The sequence below is a fragment of the Lissotriton vulgaris genome, chromosome 8 (genome assembly GCF_964263255.1).
Source record: "Lissotriton vulgaris chromosome 8, aLisVul1.2, whole genome shotgun sequence".
NCBI classification, from domain to species: Eukaryota; Metazoa; Chordata; class Amphibia; order Caudata; family Salamandridae; genus Lissotriton; species Lissotriton vulgaris.
In genome coordinates this window covers 779619536-779636569 of record NC_141696.1, presented here as the reverse complement: position 1 = coordinate 779636569, position 17034 = coordinate 779619536, and the positions used below count along the sequence as shown (strand labels likewise).

The 17034-nt window shown below is 48.2% G+C and overlaps 1 protein-coding gene across 1 annotated transcript in view; it reads left to right on the top strand.

The window, feature by feature from the left end:
* The first annotated feature begins 2999 nt into the window (after nucleotides 1-2999).
* LOC147697976 (E3 ubiquitin-protein ligase TRIM39-like) overlaps nucleotides 3000-17034 on the top strand; it is a 331555-nt gene continuing 317520 nt past the window's right edge. The window contains exon 1 of the mRNA XM_086933382.1: nucleotides 3000-3525. Within this exon, the coding sequence (XP_086789508.1) occupies nucleotides 3115-3525 (411 nt within the window). The 5' untranslated portion in view covers nucleotides 3000-3114. The remainder of the gene's footprint in view (nucleotides 3526-17034) is intronic.

Genomic DNA, 17034 nt, shown 5'->3' with positions numbered 1-17034 from the left:
TCTGCAGTTGCGCCTGGCTTCTTGGAGATCGGTGGTGAACCAGGCGGCTTTCCTGGGGCGCTGTTTGCCGGGGTTGCGTAGCGAGGTGAACTTGTCTGCACATTTGGAGATCCAGGTGTTGAGGTCTCTGGCTGCGGTGTTTGATTTGGATGCCCTAGGGTGGTTGTTTTGGGTGAGGGTGGCCAGCGCCAGACTGGGAACCGCAACCGGCCGTGGCAAAGTGCTCGGTTGGCCCCCCCTCCCCACTCGGGAGGGTTGTGGGTGCCGCCGAGCTCTTTGCCGGGGCCGGTTTTCGGCCGAGTTTGTTACAGGGCCGATTTTGCAGCTATGCTGCAAAAATGGCCCTGTAACAAAAACGGCCCTCAGGGACCCCAAACCGGCCCCCACCCGAGCGGCGCACCGGGGGATTGCCCGGTGCCCGCTATGTCCAGTCCGGCGGTGGCATTCAGTTGTTTGTCGGTAACCTTGCTCCAGTTCCTTCGTGGAGGGTGGGGGTCTGGTTTTGGTGCCTTGGGTTTGTCGACGGTGAAGTGGGCACAGTGGTGGTCATGATATTTTTAATGAATGACTAACATGTATGGATAAAAACCTGCATACTTATTTTTACTCATTCATAAATGTGTCAGTAAATGTACACACGGGGATTGGCCCTTCTTGATGCAGCCTGTTTGGACAAAGATTAGAATGGCATAAGAACAGCAGATTATGCATGTAATCTCTGGGATATCGCAGAGGCGTAGCTAAAGCTTGTGGCGCCCGGGGCTATCCTTCAGATTGCCGCGCCCCTGGGGGTGGTGCTGGGGAAAAAGGACGGCGGGCACCTGAAAGAGGTTTGTGAGACATGTAGTATCCTCGATCATGCAAATTACATGCACATACATGACACGGTCCAGGGCTAGACAGCCCCCGTTCCGAAAATAGTGCCGCCTGGGACGGACCACCCCCACCGCACCCCCCTAGCTACGTGGCTCGGATACCGCATACACATCTGTGGTTACTGCATAGTATATTAAATAATTACAGATTCTCAGGGAAGCCCGGTTACATGGTAGACAGTGAATTGTTCTAATCACACACAAGAGTGGTGCAAGCTGCAGACATGTTGTGGAGATATTTCATTCTCATGCCTTACACTGACCCTCAAAGAATCCTGGGGAAGACACTCTCTCTTCTTTCAGCATCGCCTGAAACGTCATAATCGGTATTAAAGCACAAACAGCTGAGGAGAGACCAGGAGAAAAGAAATGAGTAAACAATACACTTTCCAGCACCAGGGCGTCTGATAAATAAACACATACAAACAATTAAAGATGCACACCTAATATTCGCAGAAGTGTATATATTTCATATGTTTACATTGGATTTGGAAATAGTTAATAATCACCACTAACTATGCAAGACGAGGAGAGTAAAAGGGTCTTTTATGTTTTATTCACTGTTTCAGTAGGTCTACCACGAGAAAGCAAACTCAGCTTTTTTGTAGTCACTATTAAGTTTAGACCTCTGGACAGCGCCTGTTTGAGTACAAAAGTAACTAATATGAGCAGTGTAAATAGTGAATAGAAGGGAAATTCTATGGTGTTCAAAGTAAAATAATATGTGTAGTTATAACGAGTAAAATATTTACAAATAATTTTAAGAACTAAATAGAAAGCTTGTTTTTGCACAAATGTTTTGTGTTCAGAGTCAATGGAAATAATGGATTTTGCACAAGTTGAATCGTGCATGTAATTACGGCTATGCCACATGTACCGCATAAAAACGGTGTCTACCTCAAACAGATGAACAATGACTAAAACGCACCACACGTGGCCCACAGGGGCAGCCCCTTTCCAAGGCTACACTGGTCACCATTTGTCCGATGAATGTTGTAGTGTCGTGAGGTGTTTAACTGCACTAATTAGGTGAAACCTCTGCTCAGACAATGATTGTGTGAGATAAAAGTGCACGATATTGAAATAATACTGTCACAGATTGTTGTTACGCCGCATAATTTGCCTGATCTCGCTGAATAATTTATTCAACCCTGCGACATAAATTGCTTCTCCAATTGCGGGTAATTCCAGTGATCCCGATAATAATTATTACATATGAAGAATTGAGGAAAAACAGTTATTGTTCAGCCTTTCAAACAGCAAATGCAGTAAGAAATTGTTTCATAATTATTTTCCAGATGTCAGTTCAGTTCTAAAATAAATATGACAACCAGTCGCAGAATTGCCACGTTAATAATAACTCGGAGGATTTTATAGAAATCCATTTTTAGGTGACCGCTCCTGGCACCTACAGAATCTGAGAACAAAACCATATTGCTTGTATTTTAGCCGAGAACAGAGGGAAACCTAGAGTCAGAGCCCAGGCAGCAGCGGAGTCAGTTCTGTTCTGTGACTGTAACATAAACACGGAAGTCCCAGCGCAGACAGAGGACGCACAGACGCACCCACTGCACACAGAGGGACAGACGCACAGACACACCCACTGCACACGGAGAGGGACAGACGCACAGACACACCCACTGCACACAGAGGGACAGACGCACAGACACACCCACTGCACACGGAGAGGGACAGACGCACAGACACACCCACTGCACACAGGGAGGGACAGACACACAGACACCCCCTCTGCACACAGGGAGGGACAGACGCACAGACACACCCAATGCACACAGGGAGGGACAGACACACAGACACCCCCTCTGCACACAGGGAGGGACAGACGCACAGACACACCCACTGCACACAGAGAGGGACGGACGCAGAGACACACCCACTGCACTCAGAGAGGGACAGACGCACAGACACACCCACTGCACACAGAGAGGGACAGGCACAGACACACCCAATGCACACAGGGAGGGACAGACGCACAGACACCCCCTCTGCACACAGGGAGGGACAGACGCACAGACACACCCACTTCACACAGAGAGGGACAGACCAGACACGCCCACTGCACACAGAGAGGGGCATAAGCGCAGACACACCCACTGCACACAGGGAGGGACAGACGCACAGACACACCCTCTGCACACAGGGAGGGACAGACGCACAGACACACCCACTCCATAAAGAGAGAAACGAAACTTACCTTCACTTCCTGCGTTTCTGAATCATGGCGACGGCAGCTCAGCTCGGAGACCTCCAGGAAGAGGCCACGTGTTCCATCTGTTTGGATTATTTCACTGATCCGGTGACTATTGATTGTGGACACAACTTCTGCCGCTCCTGCATCACCGCGAGCTGGAAGGCGAGAGATGGAAACTTCCCTTGTCCACAGTGCAGGGATATATCAGGGAAAAGCCTCCGACCCAACAGGCAACTGAGGAACATAGTGGACATTGCAAAACAGCTTCACCTGCCCCCCGTGAAGCCCCCGGGGGAAAGTCTGTGTAAGAAACATGGCGAGAAACTGCTGCTGTTCTGTGCAGAGGATCAGAGGATGATATGTTTGGTGTGCCGGGAGTCCAAGGAGCACAAAACTCACTCAGCAAGTCCTGTAGAGGAGGCTGCAGAGGAGTACAAGGTATGTGCGAGGGCATTCGTGGATTCCAAAATCCCAGTGTGAGCTCCGTTGAGGAACCTGCAGAGGAGCACAAGGGGTGCGTGTGCGTGCGCGCGTGTGTGTGTGTGTGTGTGGGGGGGGGGGGGGGGTGTTCTGGAACGACAAGTGAAGGTCACTGGGTACGGCTGTGAAAATTCGGTGATCAAATCCCTCTATGAGCCCCATCACGGGGGCTGCCTGAGAGCGGAGCTCTGTGTGCAAGTGTTCAGAGGTGACAAGTCATGCAGTGTACCCCATATAGGAACTTGCAGAAGAGCACAAGGTGTGTGTGTGGGTGTTCAGGATTCACCAGTGAATACACTACTGGAAGCTCATAGAAGATGCAGTGTGTCTGGGTGTTCAGGGCTCAAAGGCCCCCTGCGGTCTCACATAAATTGTTTTGTATTGAATTGCATTTGTATAGCGCTTACTAACTTTGACGAGGCGTCAAAGCGCTTTTTTTTAGCGGTAGCACGCTACTCCGGATCCCATAAAGGATTAGTGTTGATTTAGTATAGTAAAATATGAAAAGTAGTTTGAGTGGTGGGTAGTTTAGTCAGTTATTTGGACTCAGAAGGATAGCGGAGGGATAGAAGAGGGAAAAAGGTTTGTATTTATATAGCGCTTGCTACCCCTGAAGGGGTGTTGAAGCGCTTTTTTGACGAGTAGCACGATTTTGAAACCATATTAAGAAATTGGGGAAAAATACATAAAAATACATTTAGTTTGTATGCTCCCAAAGAAAAAAGGAATATAAAAAGGAAACACTCAGCAGACGTGCAGAACGTGAGGAGAAACATGGCATTGCATGAATACAGAGAAGAGAGATGAAGTATAGAAGAATGAAGTATCTTTAACTTAGTCGAAAAGGGGTTGATTTGTTTTGTACGGATTGGAGAAGGAAGAATAGGAATAAATCACAATACGAATGAGGAAAAAATTGAAAAAAGTGATGAGGAGATGGCCAAGGTGAAGCCAGAAGCCAGAGTGAAGGAAGGAAGGAGTATTTCTTAAGTGATTAAAGCAAGCTGTCAGGCTCCATTGGAGCCGCGGGACACACAGGTTCAATGGACCTCAGTTGAGGGGGTTGAGTCTGTTCCCTCATGTGTCCTGGGGCTGACCTATTAGGACTTGAAAGAGCGAACATTAGTGCACCCCGTTGGCGCTTGCCTCGCAGGGTAGCAGGGCCAGCAGCCCCAGGCTTACCCAGGGAGGTGGAGGAGGGAGAGAGACTCCAAGGCTTACCAGGGAGGCGGAGGAGGGAGAGAGACTCCAAGGCTTACCAGGGAGGCGGAGGAGGGAGAGAGACTTCAAGGCTTACCAGGGAGGCGGAGGAGGGAGAGAGACTCCAAGGCTTACCAGGGAGGCGGAGGAGGGAGAGAGACTCCAAGGCTTACCAGGGAGGCGGAGGAGGGAGAGAGACTTCAAGGCTTACCAGGGAGGCGGAGGAGGGAGAGAGACTCCAAGGCTTACCAGGGAGGCGGAGGAGGGAGAGAGACTCCAAGGCTTACCAGGGAGGCGGAGGAGGGAGAGAGACTCCAAGGCTTACCAGGGAGGTGGAGGAGGGAGAGAGACTCCAAGGCTAACCAGGGAGGCGGAGGAGGGAGAGAGACTCCAAGGCTTACCAGGGAGGCGGAGGAGGGAGAGAGACTCCAAGGCTTACGGTGGAGGTGGAGGGAGGGAGGGAGGGAGAGACTGACTGACTGACTGACTGACCAGCAGGCCCGGTTCTAGCGGGTGGGCCAGGCCCACCCAAACAGTATCCTTGGCCATCGCACTGAAGGCAGGCGTCTTTGGGATCTAAGTGCTTCAACCCTCCCCCGTCGCGTGTGTCAGCCCGGGCCGAGGGGCGCGCACACACAGACAGTTTTATAGATGATCGCAGCAACGCCCGAGTACTTCACAAGACCATGTATATGTTAACGAGGCTTTGTTTATTTTGTCACCGCTTCATCTCTGCATGGCAAAAGGCGACAAACCCTTTCTTTGACAAGGGTTACCGTTGGTAACCTTTGCTTACTGTCCTGCTGCGTTGATATTTATTTTTATATGCAGCGCAGGAGAAAATAAGTTTTTTTTTTTTATTCCTATTCACCTTTCTGACCCCTGCAGTGGCTTATCACAAAAGACTGTGACACAAACTTTGACTAATGGAGTAGGTAAGAGAATGTGTTACTATATATTTTCCTTTTTTAAAATCTGCACAGGCCCAGCAGGACACACACGTGTGTGCTTCTTTTAAACAGTTTTTATCATTATCATGGCCGATGCAGGACAACAATAGGAATACAAAATGCCCAGATAACACTGGTGAATAATAATCCTGCTGGAGAGCAATAATTTGTCTCTTAGTAGTTTTCAAATGCACATGAACTGTATTTTATGTGGATAGCTCCAGGGCTTTGAGTGGGATGAAAAAACTGGGGGGGGGGGGGGGGGGGGTCTCTCAAAGGGGTTTGGCCAATGTAATTGAGGACGTGGCTTAAAAACAGTACGTTAAAAATCTGTGTTTAACAGTGTGCGGCCCGACTTGTATTTTGCTGTTTCTGTCATTGCATCCAGGTATTTGATACAACAAGTAACATCATACCTACAAGTCAGGACTATTGGCTTTATCAATGGTTGTTAGTTGCATAAGATAAATAACAGCAACTATGGCTTGTATATAATTGCACAAGCTTCCACTTAAAGCACCAGTGACATCAAAACAATGTTGCTGCTCCTGAGTTTCAAAAAGAGAAGGGAAATCCAGAGAGAAAATGACTCTTTAAAGGATTTCCCTTTCCCCTACAACGCTCATCTGGCATGACGTCATGCCGTAACTTTCCACTTGTGAGTGGTGTGAGCAGGGTAACCGATGTGCCTGCTGTCTGGAAACGGGTCTCTATCGGTCTCTGTTTTGTGCCCTGGCACTTTTTTCCGGACTGCAGTGACAGCAGACTGCTGTCACTGCAGTTCGGAAAAAAACGGACTACCTGTGACCAGCACACAAAACAGAGCCAGTAAGAGACCCGTTTCGAGGCCCCTTTAAAAAAACTGCCGGTGCTCAGACCTAGTGAGACCCGGCCCACTTAAAGCCCTGGATAGCTCAGTGGGTTACTGCCTTTGTCACAGAGATCCTTGTGTTACTTGCAGTTCAGAAGTTACAATCCTAACATAGGACAGTAACCAATGAACTGTCATCAAAGAGCTGCATACAAACATGAATGATATAGTTAGAACTTCTCTTTTTTGGTTTTGTGATATAGTTAGAACTCCCCCAGTCTTTCTTTATTCTAATGTTGTTAAAATGAGTATGTTTGGGTAGATATACATTTTTATCAGTAATGCTGACCCCCATGGAATACTCTTTAAATCCTAAGGTTGTGTTTCCCCAGACCAAACCCTCTTAAAATATCCCGCCCACCAGTATGGATGACATGTGACTAATACACCTTGTAATCCTCATTGGCTTATGTGACATTCCAATAGACTGATTTACATACTTGTATGATTCATTGTATCTGTATAATGTGTGCATTGTGTAAAGTACTGACACACACTACACTGATATGAGTAGTGCTATGCAACAAATGAAATGCATATGAGAGAGGGTTAGGGGGCACTGTTGGAGGGTGGCAGTGAGGGAATCCGAGGAGGAGGTAGTGTGAGGGGCTATGGAGCGATGAGGAGCACGGGTGGAGGGTTGCAGTGAGGGAATCCGAGGAAGATGTCAATATGGGGAGGGGCTATGGGGAGTTGAGGGGCACTTGTGGCATGGCTTTGAGGGAATCCAAGTAGGAGGTCAATAGAGGGGGGCATTGGGAGATGAGGGGCACTGTTGGCAGGTGGGAGTAAAGGTATTTACGGAGAAAGAGGTTATTGGTGCAGCGCCAAAAAAGACTCACATCAGCGCTGAAGCCGGCCTTTCTGTTTTTGTTTATTTAATTAGCAGTCAGGTCATAAGGGCTACTGTGGAAAATACTTTAAAGTGCGTGCTAATTATATTCACTGCTATATTCAATGTTTTAAGTTTGAAGGTGATTTTCCTAATGTTTTTACTGGGAAAAATGAAAGTGTAGCCCAATGGTGCCTGATATGGGGCTGGGACTCAAGGTCATTTGTGAGATAAGGTGCACTGGAGAGGAGAAGTGGATAATCAAGCCTGTAGGGAGTGCGTTGCAGAGTCCGTGGTCAGGTGGAGGTAGTAATGAAGAGGGATTCTCCCTGAAGGCTCGCACAAAGGGAGCCTGAAAAGTGTCACTTGTCTGATACTCACACCTCAGAAACCTCCTCTTCCCATCAAAGGGACATTACATGGAAAAAACACTTTTTGAGAGTGAACACATTTAGAAAGAGATTTGGGAAAGAGTGTGTTTTACTTGGCCTTGTAAGACTAAGAAGAGATAAAGGAGCACCCTGAAGCAGGCCTGCCTAGACATATATGCAAAAAATCGAGTTTGCAGTGGCCCACCCGAATGCACCCTTGGCCCACCCAAATAAAAATTCCTGGAACCGGGCCTGCTTACCAGGGAGGTGGAGGAGGGAGAGAGACTCCAAGGCTTACCAGGGAGGGGGAGGAGGGAGAGAGACTCCTACCAGAGTCTAACCAAACAAGGCTCAATAAATCGACTGCTCAGACAGTGCTTTGTGTCAGGAAACACACTTTAATCTATATCAACATCATGTGCTACTCAAACGCAGGGTTAATAATACAAAAACACTGTAAATCGTTCTGGGAAAATAAGAAAGCCAGTATCGGTGATCGAGTGATCCAGCCCCGGTCCAAGGCTCTGCATGAAGAGGCCTGTCCGCTCAGTTTCCTTTCGCCAAACTGTGCCCTTCTTTAGTACGAGAAGATGAAAGGCAGGTCAACAGTCACCCACGTCACTCCAGTGTCACTAGGCCCACGCTGGCACGTTTACGTCCTGGGGGCTTGTGTGAGTGAGTCGCCTCAAGACCCCAGATGGGGGCTGCAGCGGACATAAAGCAGGCATGGGCTCGCCACTACCACTTGCAGTCCCACTGTCCCCTTCAAACAAAGCCAACCATGAACCCTTTCAACAGAGAGCTCCATGCATTTCAAGGGGTGCTGCTCCCCTGACCTGGAGAGAACCCCTCAGAGCTCATAGGAAGCCCTGGAGCAGTAACTCAGGATCTCAGTCCACATTAGATGCTGGTGTATGTATTCTCTCAGCACACCTGACCTGGAGAGAACCCGTCAGAGCTCATAGGAAGCCCCGGAGCACTGACTCAGGAGCTCAGTCCACGTGAGATGCCGGTTTATATATTCCTATATATGAGGACCGCTGCACTCCAAGGTAAATAGGATTAAGCTTGGTAAAGTAGGTAATCTATTAGATAGGTGCGCAGGAAGTCACCTTCCAGGTCCAAAAGGTGCGTTTGATATGAAAGCAATGAGAGCCTTACAGGGGGTAAGGACAAATCCTGGGCACTCTGGTAGGCACCTTGGTGCGTAAATATGTTCAATAAAGTTCTGAATTCGGTGTTGAACAAAACTTATGTTTGATTTATTTCAACAAATTTTCATCATGATAGTAGGTTAATCATGGTTCAATATTTCATCATCATATTCTGGTCATATGATCAAAGCATCAAAATTTCAGTATTCTTGTAGGATTATACATTCAAAAAATCGTCCCTGATGCATTTCGTGCAGAGGTGCACTTCTTCAGGGGGAATCTAGAAGGTAAGAGGAAACAATATGTAGGGCGCTAATACAGGAGTCCTAAATGTACATCATACACTAATGGAGAGTGAGTGAAAAATAGAAAGCGATACCAAGGTTAAGGTGAACATAGCAGTAATATGAGGGGTGTGGGGTCATCACCGGTCTGTGAAAAGGAACACGAGCGATGGAGAATGAAACGTGATGTAGGGGAGTGGAAACACACTGAGAAAAGATAAAGAATTCCAGGAAATCCAACCCGAGGTGCACGTATGGGAATTGAAAGAAAACGGCGGTGCTCGAAGCTAGGTAATGGCTTGTGATCGGCAAAAGCGTTAAGGAGAAATGTGCCGTCTTACCAAGTATGCGAAGATAAACCAGCATTCTACGTTGTGATCCAAGGAATCTCCGAGAAAGTGTTCGTGAACCCGGAAGACGCCGGGCATGCGCGTTAAAGCGGACTATGAACGCGAGGAGCATGAAAAGTGAAAACAGACTGAACTGTGGGGACGGTGAAAAAACGCGTGTGAGGCAAATGAGTAGAAACAGGGTGGAAAGTCCGAAAAGAGAGTGGATATTAAAAAAAGTAGATATTTACGAAACGAAGGGTGAAATGACGAATAAAATAGGTGGTAAAAATAGAGAGTGAAAAGAAATAGTGAAACTTATACATGAAAGGTGAATATCTAAGTGGAGTAACAGGGAACAACATGCATGAGGCAGAGAAAAGGATATATACGATAGGATGAAAAAATACAATGGAGGGCATAGTGTATATGACAGAGGTTGCAAAAATAACAAGAAACAGTGAGTTGACAGTAGTCAAAGATAAGAAATCTGAGACATATAATGAACAAGGTTAACACACATAAAGGGAATCAACCAAACTTATGCAATATACATTACATCACAGTTATTTCAAAGCTTCTACCGGCCAATTCTACCAACAGTTATCAGGAGTCGCTATGGGCAACTGTGCGGCTCCTGCGTACGCAAATCTGTTCATGCACTCATTCGAGACCAAACATATATTGAATCATCAAATGTGGCAACCATACATACATGCTTACTATCGATACATCGATGATATTTTCCTTGTTTGGATAGGTAATGAGAATCAACTTCAACAAGCCATCAGTGAACTCAACCACGTGGATGACCGTATCCAATTCACCTACAGTTTTGATTCTAAATCTATATCTTTCCTTGATGTACAAATCATACTATCCAATAATCAATTTGTTACTTCAATACACACCAAAGCTACCGACCGGAACAACTACCTGCATTATAGGAGTTTCCACCAACCCAGTCTGAAACGACATCTGCCATACTCGCAACTTTTGCGGGCCAAAAGGATCGCATCCACACCAGAGAACTATGACCATAACAGTACCTCAATCATCACAAAATTCAGACAAAGGGGCTACCCAGATGAACTCACAAAATCAGCTAAAACCAGAGTTTTGAATAAACCTAGACAGGACCTACTAAAACTCAGAGAAAAGCCTACAGAATCAGACACCCGTGTTGTGTTTGTCTCCAAATATTCGACACAATCCACAAAAATAAAACAATCTATTCGCAGGCACTGGCAAATGCTACAACTTGAAACGGATTTCAACAAAATATTTGACCAACCACCGATTTTTGCACACCAACGCTCTAAAAATATTGCGTCCATGCTGAAACAATCTCCCACCAAAGAACAAATCACCTACAAAGGCACAATACCATGCTACAATTGTGGTCACTGTAGCAGCATCATTCCAGGAAATTGTGTATCACACCCCACTCAAGGGACGCCCATACGACTTCGAGTTAATGCTACCTGCGACACTACAAACGTGATATACATGTTGAAATGCCCGTGTGGCCTCCCATACGTAGGCAAAACTGAACGGAAAATCAAAGTAAGACTGACGGAGCACCGCAGTAACATACGTACTAAAAATCTCAAATCCTGCGTAGCAGCTCACTTCATCCAACATGGCCACAACCCCAGCCAAATTCGCTTCCTCATCTTGGAAGTAGTGGATAAACATCCACACTCAGACAACAACAAAAACTTGTTACGTCGTGAACTATACTGGATACACCGCCTTCTGGCCATGCACCCTAAAGGACTAAATGATAGATTGGAATACAGTTGTTACCTTTAGGGATTGTTCCGACATCCATACTATTCCACCAGTATCTTGAATTGCTAATTTGGTTGATTCCCTTTATGTGTGTTAACCTTGTTCATTATATGTCTCAGATTTCTTATCTTTGACTACTGTCAACTCACTGTTTCTTGTTATTTTTGCAACCTCTGTCATATACACTATGCCCTCCATTGTATTTTTTCATCCTATCGTATATATCCTTTTCTCTGCCTCATGCATGTTGTTCCCTGTTACTCCACTTAGATATTCACCTTTCATGTATAAGTTTCACTATTTCTTTTCACTCTCTATTTTTACCACCTATTTTATTCGTCATTTCACCCTTCGTTTCGTAAATATCTACTTTTTTTAATATCCACTCTCTTTTCGGACTTTCCACCCTGTTTCTACTCATTTGCCTCACACGCGTTTTTTCACCGTCCCCACAGTTCAGTCTGTTTTCACTTTTCATGCTCCTCGCGTTCATAGTCCGCTTTAACGCGCATGCCCGGCGTCTTCCGGGTTCACGAACACTTTCTCGGAGATTCCTTGGATCACAACGTAGAATGCTGGTTTATCTTCGCATACTTGGTAAGACGGCACATTTCTCCTTAACGCTTTTGCCGATCACAAGCCATTACCTAGCTTCGAGCACCGCCGTTTTCTTTCAATTCCCATACGTGCACCTCGGGTTGGATTTCCTGGAATTCTTTATCTTTTCTCAGTGTGTTTCCACTCCCCTACATCACGTTTCATTCTCCATCGCTCGTGTTCCTTTTCACAGACCGGTGATGACCCCACACCCCTCATATTACTGCTATGTTCACCTTAACCTTGGTATCGCTTTCTATTTTTCACTCACTCTCCATTAGTGTATGATGTACATTTAGGACTCCTGTATTAGCGCCTTACATATTGTTTCCTCTTACCTTCTAGATTCCCCCTGAAGAAGTGCACCTCTGCACGAAATGCATCGGGGACGATTTTTTGGGTTTATATATTCCCTCAGCACACCTAACTGGAGAGAACCCCTCAGAGCTCAGTAGGAAGCCCTGGAGCAGTGACTCAGGAGCTCAGTCCACATTAGATGCTGGTGTATCTATTCCCTCAGCACACCTCACCTGGAGAGAAACCCTCAGAGCTCAGCAGGAAGCCCTGGAGCAGTGACTCAGGAGCTCAGTCCACATTAGATGCTGGTTTGTGTTTTCCCTCGGCACACCTGACCTGGAGACAAGCCCTTCAGATCTCAGTAGGAAGCCCTGGAGCAGTGACTCAGGAGCTCAGTCCACATTAGATGCTGGTGTATCTATTCCCTCAGCACACCTGACCTGGAGAGAACCCCTCAGAGCTCAGTAGGAAGCCCTGGAGCAGTGACTCAGGATCTCAGTCCGCATTAGATGCTGGTGTATGTATTCCCTCAGCACACCTGACCTGGAGAGAACCCGTCAGAGCTCAGTAGGAAGCCCTGGAGCAGTGACTCAGGAGCTCAGTCCACATTAGATGCTGGTGTATCTATTCCCTCAGCACAGTGCTGTGCCTGGCTCGAGGGTGTTGTGACACCTTGTGTGTCAATCTACAGACACTCAAGCCACACTCTCCTTCCAAGTGTCAGCAGTAAGGCTGGATGGTGACAGGAGTATTTTATTCAGAGAATCCCACAATGGAGAAGAAAGGGGAGAGAAGTCTTTCAAATGTGCATGTCTCAGTCTTTGGTGAGTAACACCCCAGGTGAAGAGAAGGGCAGGTTATTGTCAAAACTTACCCTTCCCTTCTCAAGAGGCGGCTATCTCCTACTAACTACATCACCCATGACCTGCTAGAGGAGATACCCGAAGGAATACAAAGGCAGCAGCTGCACTTCTAAGGATAGAGGGTCCACAGTCATCCCACACAGGGACTCCCATAATATTCATGAACATCTGCAAGAAACACTGTACATCTGGCAGGCTAACCCCGACCTCTAACGTACTTACAGTGGAGATTCAAGATGGCGCCCCCGTCCCAACAGCCAGCCGAGGCGCGTACACTTGGTCCATTCTACTATGACCACATAGTGTCCAAATCCGCTGGATGCAACGAAGAACCCAGAAGACTGGTCAGACATGTCACACCGGCAAGACCAGAAGGCAAAGACATCACTGGGACAAACGTGTAAAAAGGCCTTTTCTATCCCCACAAATCCAAACACAGTAACACAGTCAAGAGCTGACGGTCGCCACTATGAAGAACATGCATGTTGCCCCTACCCCTGGCCAAAGAAACGAGCCAAGCCACGAACTCTGAGCAGACGCTTTGGGATGGCCAGGGCATTTTCAGACAGACAAGCAGACAACCGATTTCAAAGAAGCAAAAACAGTCTAGGAATTAAAGTAAAACAGTAGAAAAGTGTAAAAGTGCAACACGGGTGAGAGGTGGAGAAACGTAGACCAGAGAGGACACAAGCTGGAGGGAAGAGTGAAACTGAAGAAGACGAGCAAGAAGTCACCAGATGCATAACGACTCGCTTTCCTAGAGTGCCTTCCACAGAGATGGTTTTCAGAAGGTTATTGATGATTAAGGAGTTCTCTTCCCATTCAAACCCTGCAACAGCAGCTCAAAGGATTTCTCAGTAAAGTGAAATGGTTGTCCAAGAGCACAAGGTATGTGCGGGGGTGTTCAAGATTCACAAGTGTATACATTACTGGAGTCTCCCAAAAGATGCAATATCTGGGTGTTCATGGATCAAAGAAACCCTGCGGGTCCCACATAAATGGTTGTCCAAGACCACAAGGTATGTGAGTGGGAGTTCAGAGGACTACACTGCATTTAAATCGGCTTTTAGGGATCACAGGTTAGTTGCACCTCCTAGAAGAGGGCAAGGGACCTCTGTCATCACTCATGGATCACCGTTCACTCTGTGGGTCTCCGCGGGTCCCTGAAGGGACCTCTGATCATTCAGAGATCACCCTTCACTCTGTGGGTCTCCGCAGGTCCCTGAAGGGACCTCTGTGATCATTCAGGAATCACCGTTCACTCTGTGGGTCTCCGCGGGTCCCTGAAGGGACCTCTGTGATCATTCAGGAATCACCGTTCACTCTGTGGGTCTCCGCGGGTCCCTGAAGGGACCTCTGTGATCATTCAGGAATCACCGTTCACTCTGCGTGTATCCGCGGGTCCCTGAAGGGACCTCTGTAATCACTCAGGGATCAACGTTCACTCTGTGGGTCTCTGCGGGTCTCTGAAGGGACCTCTGTGGTCATTCTGGGATCACCCTTCACTATGTGGGTCCCTGAAGGGACCTCTGTGATCATTCAGGGATCTGATCTTCCTCGGTCCCGGGGTCTAGCACCTCCTGGTCCTTCAGCAGCAGTGTTTCTTCCTCGGTCCTGGGGTCTAGCACCTCGGGGGTCCTTCAGCAGCAGCAGTGTTTCTTCCTCAGTCCTGGGGTCTAGCGCCTCTGGGGTCCTTCAGCAGCAGCAGTGTTTCTTCCTCGGTCCCGGGGTCTAGCGCCTCCAGGGTCCTTCAGCAGCAGCAGTGTTTCTTCCTCGGTCCCGGGGTCTATCGCCTCCGGGGTCCTTCAGCAGCAGCAGTGTTTCTTCCTCAGTCCTGGGGTCCAGCGCCTCCGGGGTCCCTCAGCAGCAGCAGTGTTTCTTCCTCAGTCCTGGGGTCTATCCCCTCCGGGGTCCCTCAGCAGCAGCAGTGTTTCTTCCTCGGTCCCGGGGTCTAGTGCCTCAGGGTCCTTCAGCAGCAGCAGTGTTTCTTCTTCGGTCCTGGGGTCTATCCCCTCCGGGGTCCTTCAGCAGCAGCAGCGTTTCTTCCTTAGTCCTGGGGTCTAGCACCTCCGGGGTCCTTCAGCAGCAGCAGCAGTGTTTCTTCCTCGGTCCTGGGGTCTAGCGCCTTTGGGTCCCTCAGCATCAGCAGTGTTTCTTCCTCGGTCCCGGTGTCTAGCGCCTCCTGTAGAAGGAAGGGCCCCAGGATCCCTGTCTCTGGCCTCAGCTTCCTCGTCAGTGCTGTGCAGAGCTCCTTGATGTCAGCAGCAGCACCGGATGTGCTGCTGTTTTCAGGTTATATCCGGTCCTAGGATTATTGGATCCAATCCAACTGTCCAATCGGATTCATGGTTCACCCCAAACCTTTGAAGGTGGCCTGTGAAGTTGTGGGTGAACCACAAACTACCTCTCCTCCATTCAGGACAGATATTCGAGACAGACAGTGGCACAAGGCTGTGAATCTTTCTAATGGAGGACAGGAGTTTGAGGAGCTGGGAGGGGGCCGGGGTGAGACCAAGAGAAGGGGGACTGTAGGCACTGACTACAACCAAGATTTTGATACTCCCTACAACAGAAAGCCTTTTACACACACGCCGAGGCCCCGATCACAGCACAGGGGAGCCTCACCTCACATGCCCACAAGCACTGCATCATATAGACCTAGCCTGAAGGTACCTGAGGAGCCTGATGGCACCGTGAGGCCCTGTTAATGGCAATGGAGCAGTGTACACATCTGTGCCAAACATGCATCCTGCACATACATACATATGGAGCCCAGATATGACATATTACACAGAGTCAGAAGGTAGTGTCAGTAGGAGCTCTCCTCTCTGAGTTTGAGGCGACATCTACCCCCCTTCTATACTCGCCCACCACAAGCCTTTAGTAGTGTCGTGGGCTGGTCATTTGAGGGGATCCAATCAGGTTAAAAGCAGGACCTCCCAGGGTGGAGCTCAACCTCGTACTCTGCTCGAGAGCAACACACTAGATGTAAAGCACTGGTCAGGGGGCTCGTGGTGCGGGTTTCCTGCACGAGAAGATATCCCGTGCCAGGAAAGTAAAACGGAAATAGTTTGTCACATGGACACTGCGCCAAAACCTTTGCCCCTACTGTTCACGGTCTCAGTGTCACTGCTGACATCCTGCCATACACCCGGCTTGGATTTGGTGCCTGCTCTCTTGGCTGCCTGTTCCTTGTTGCAGACTCTGCATCAGAATGTTGCCTGCTATCTCGATCCTGCCTGTTCTCAGCTGCGGTCCTGTATGAGGCTGGTTCCTGCTCCCTCTTGCAGACCCTGTAAAGGGCTGGTGTCTGCTCTCTTTTTAGGGCTCGCCTTCGTTGCAGCGCGAAGCGCGCTGCCGCTGGCGAGCCTTATTGTCGTTGTGAAGGCCTTCCAAGTGGTACAGACCGGTACACGAGCAGACCGGTCTGTGAACGCGCGAGCTGCAGGGAATGCCAACGTGCACGCTCGCGGCATCACGCTCCTGTCCTCCCGGGTCTCTTCCAAGGTGCGCTCCAGGCCGACTTGTTTATAGCGGAATTGTGTGGCTCCCAAAGGCTTATTGGGGACAGGTTGGTAGCTGATATGAAAGCAACTCTGTCCGTTGCTCTACATTGGCTTTTTGTTGCTTTCTAGTCGGTGGTTTTATTTGTTTTAGTCCGTTCAACTGGTCTTTACCCACCCCTGATGCATTCGTCCCCTACCTTCATTGTATAAGGAGAGAGAGGGGTCCTACACCCGGACTCTGCTCAGGGCGAGCCTTGGACAGTCCGGGCTGCACCTTGAGGGTTTGTCACATGTTAGAAGTTATTTATATAATTTTAAGTCCAGCTTCTACAATTTAATACTTTGTAGCGTAATGTATTATTTACACCTCTTTATTAGAGCTGTGGCTCTCCACCGCCTCCTCGCGGGGAGTGGGAATC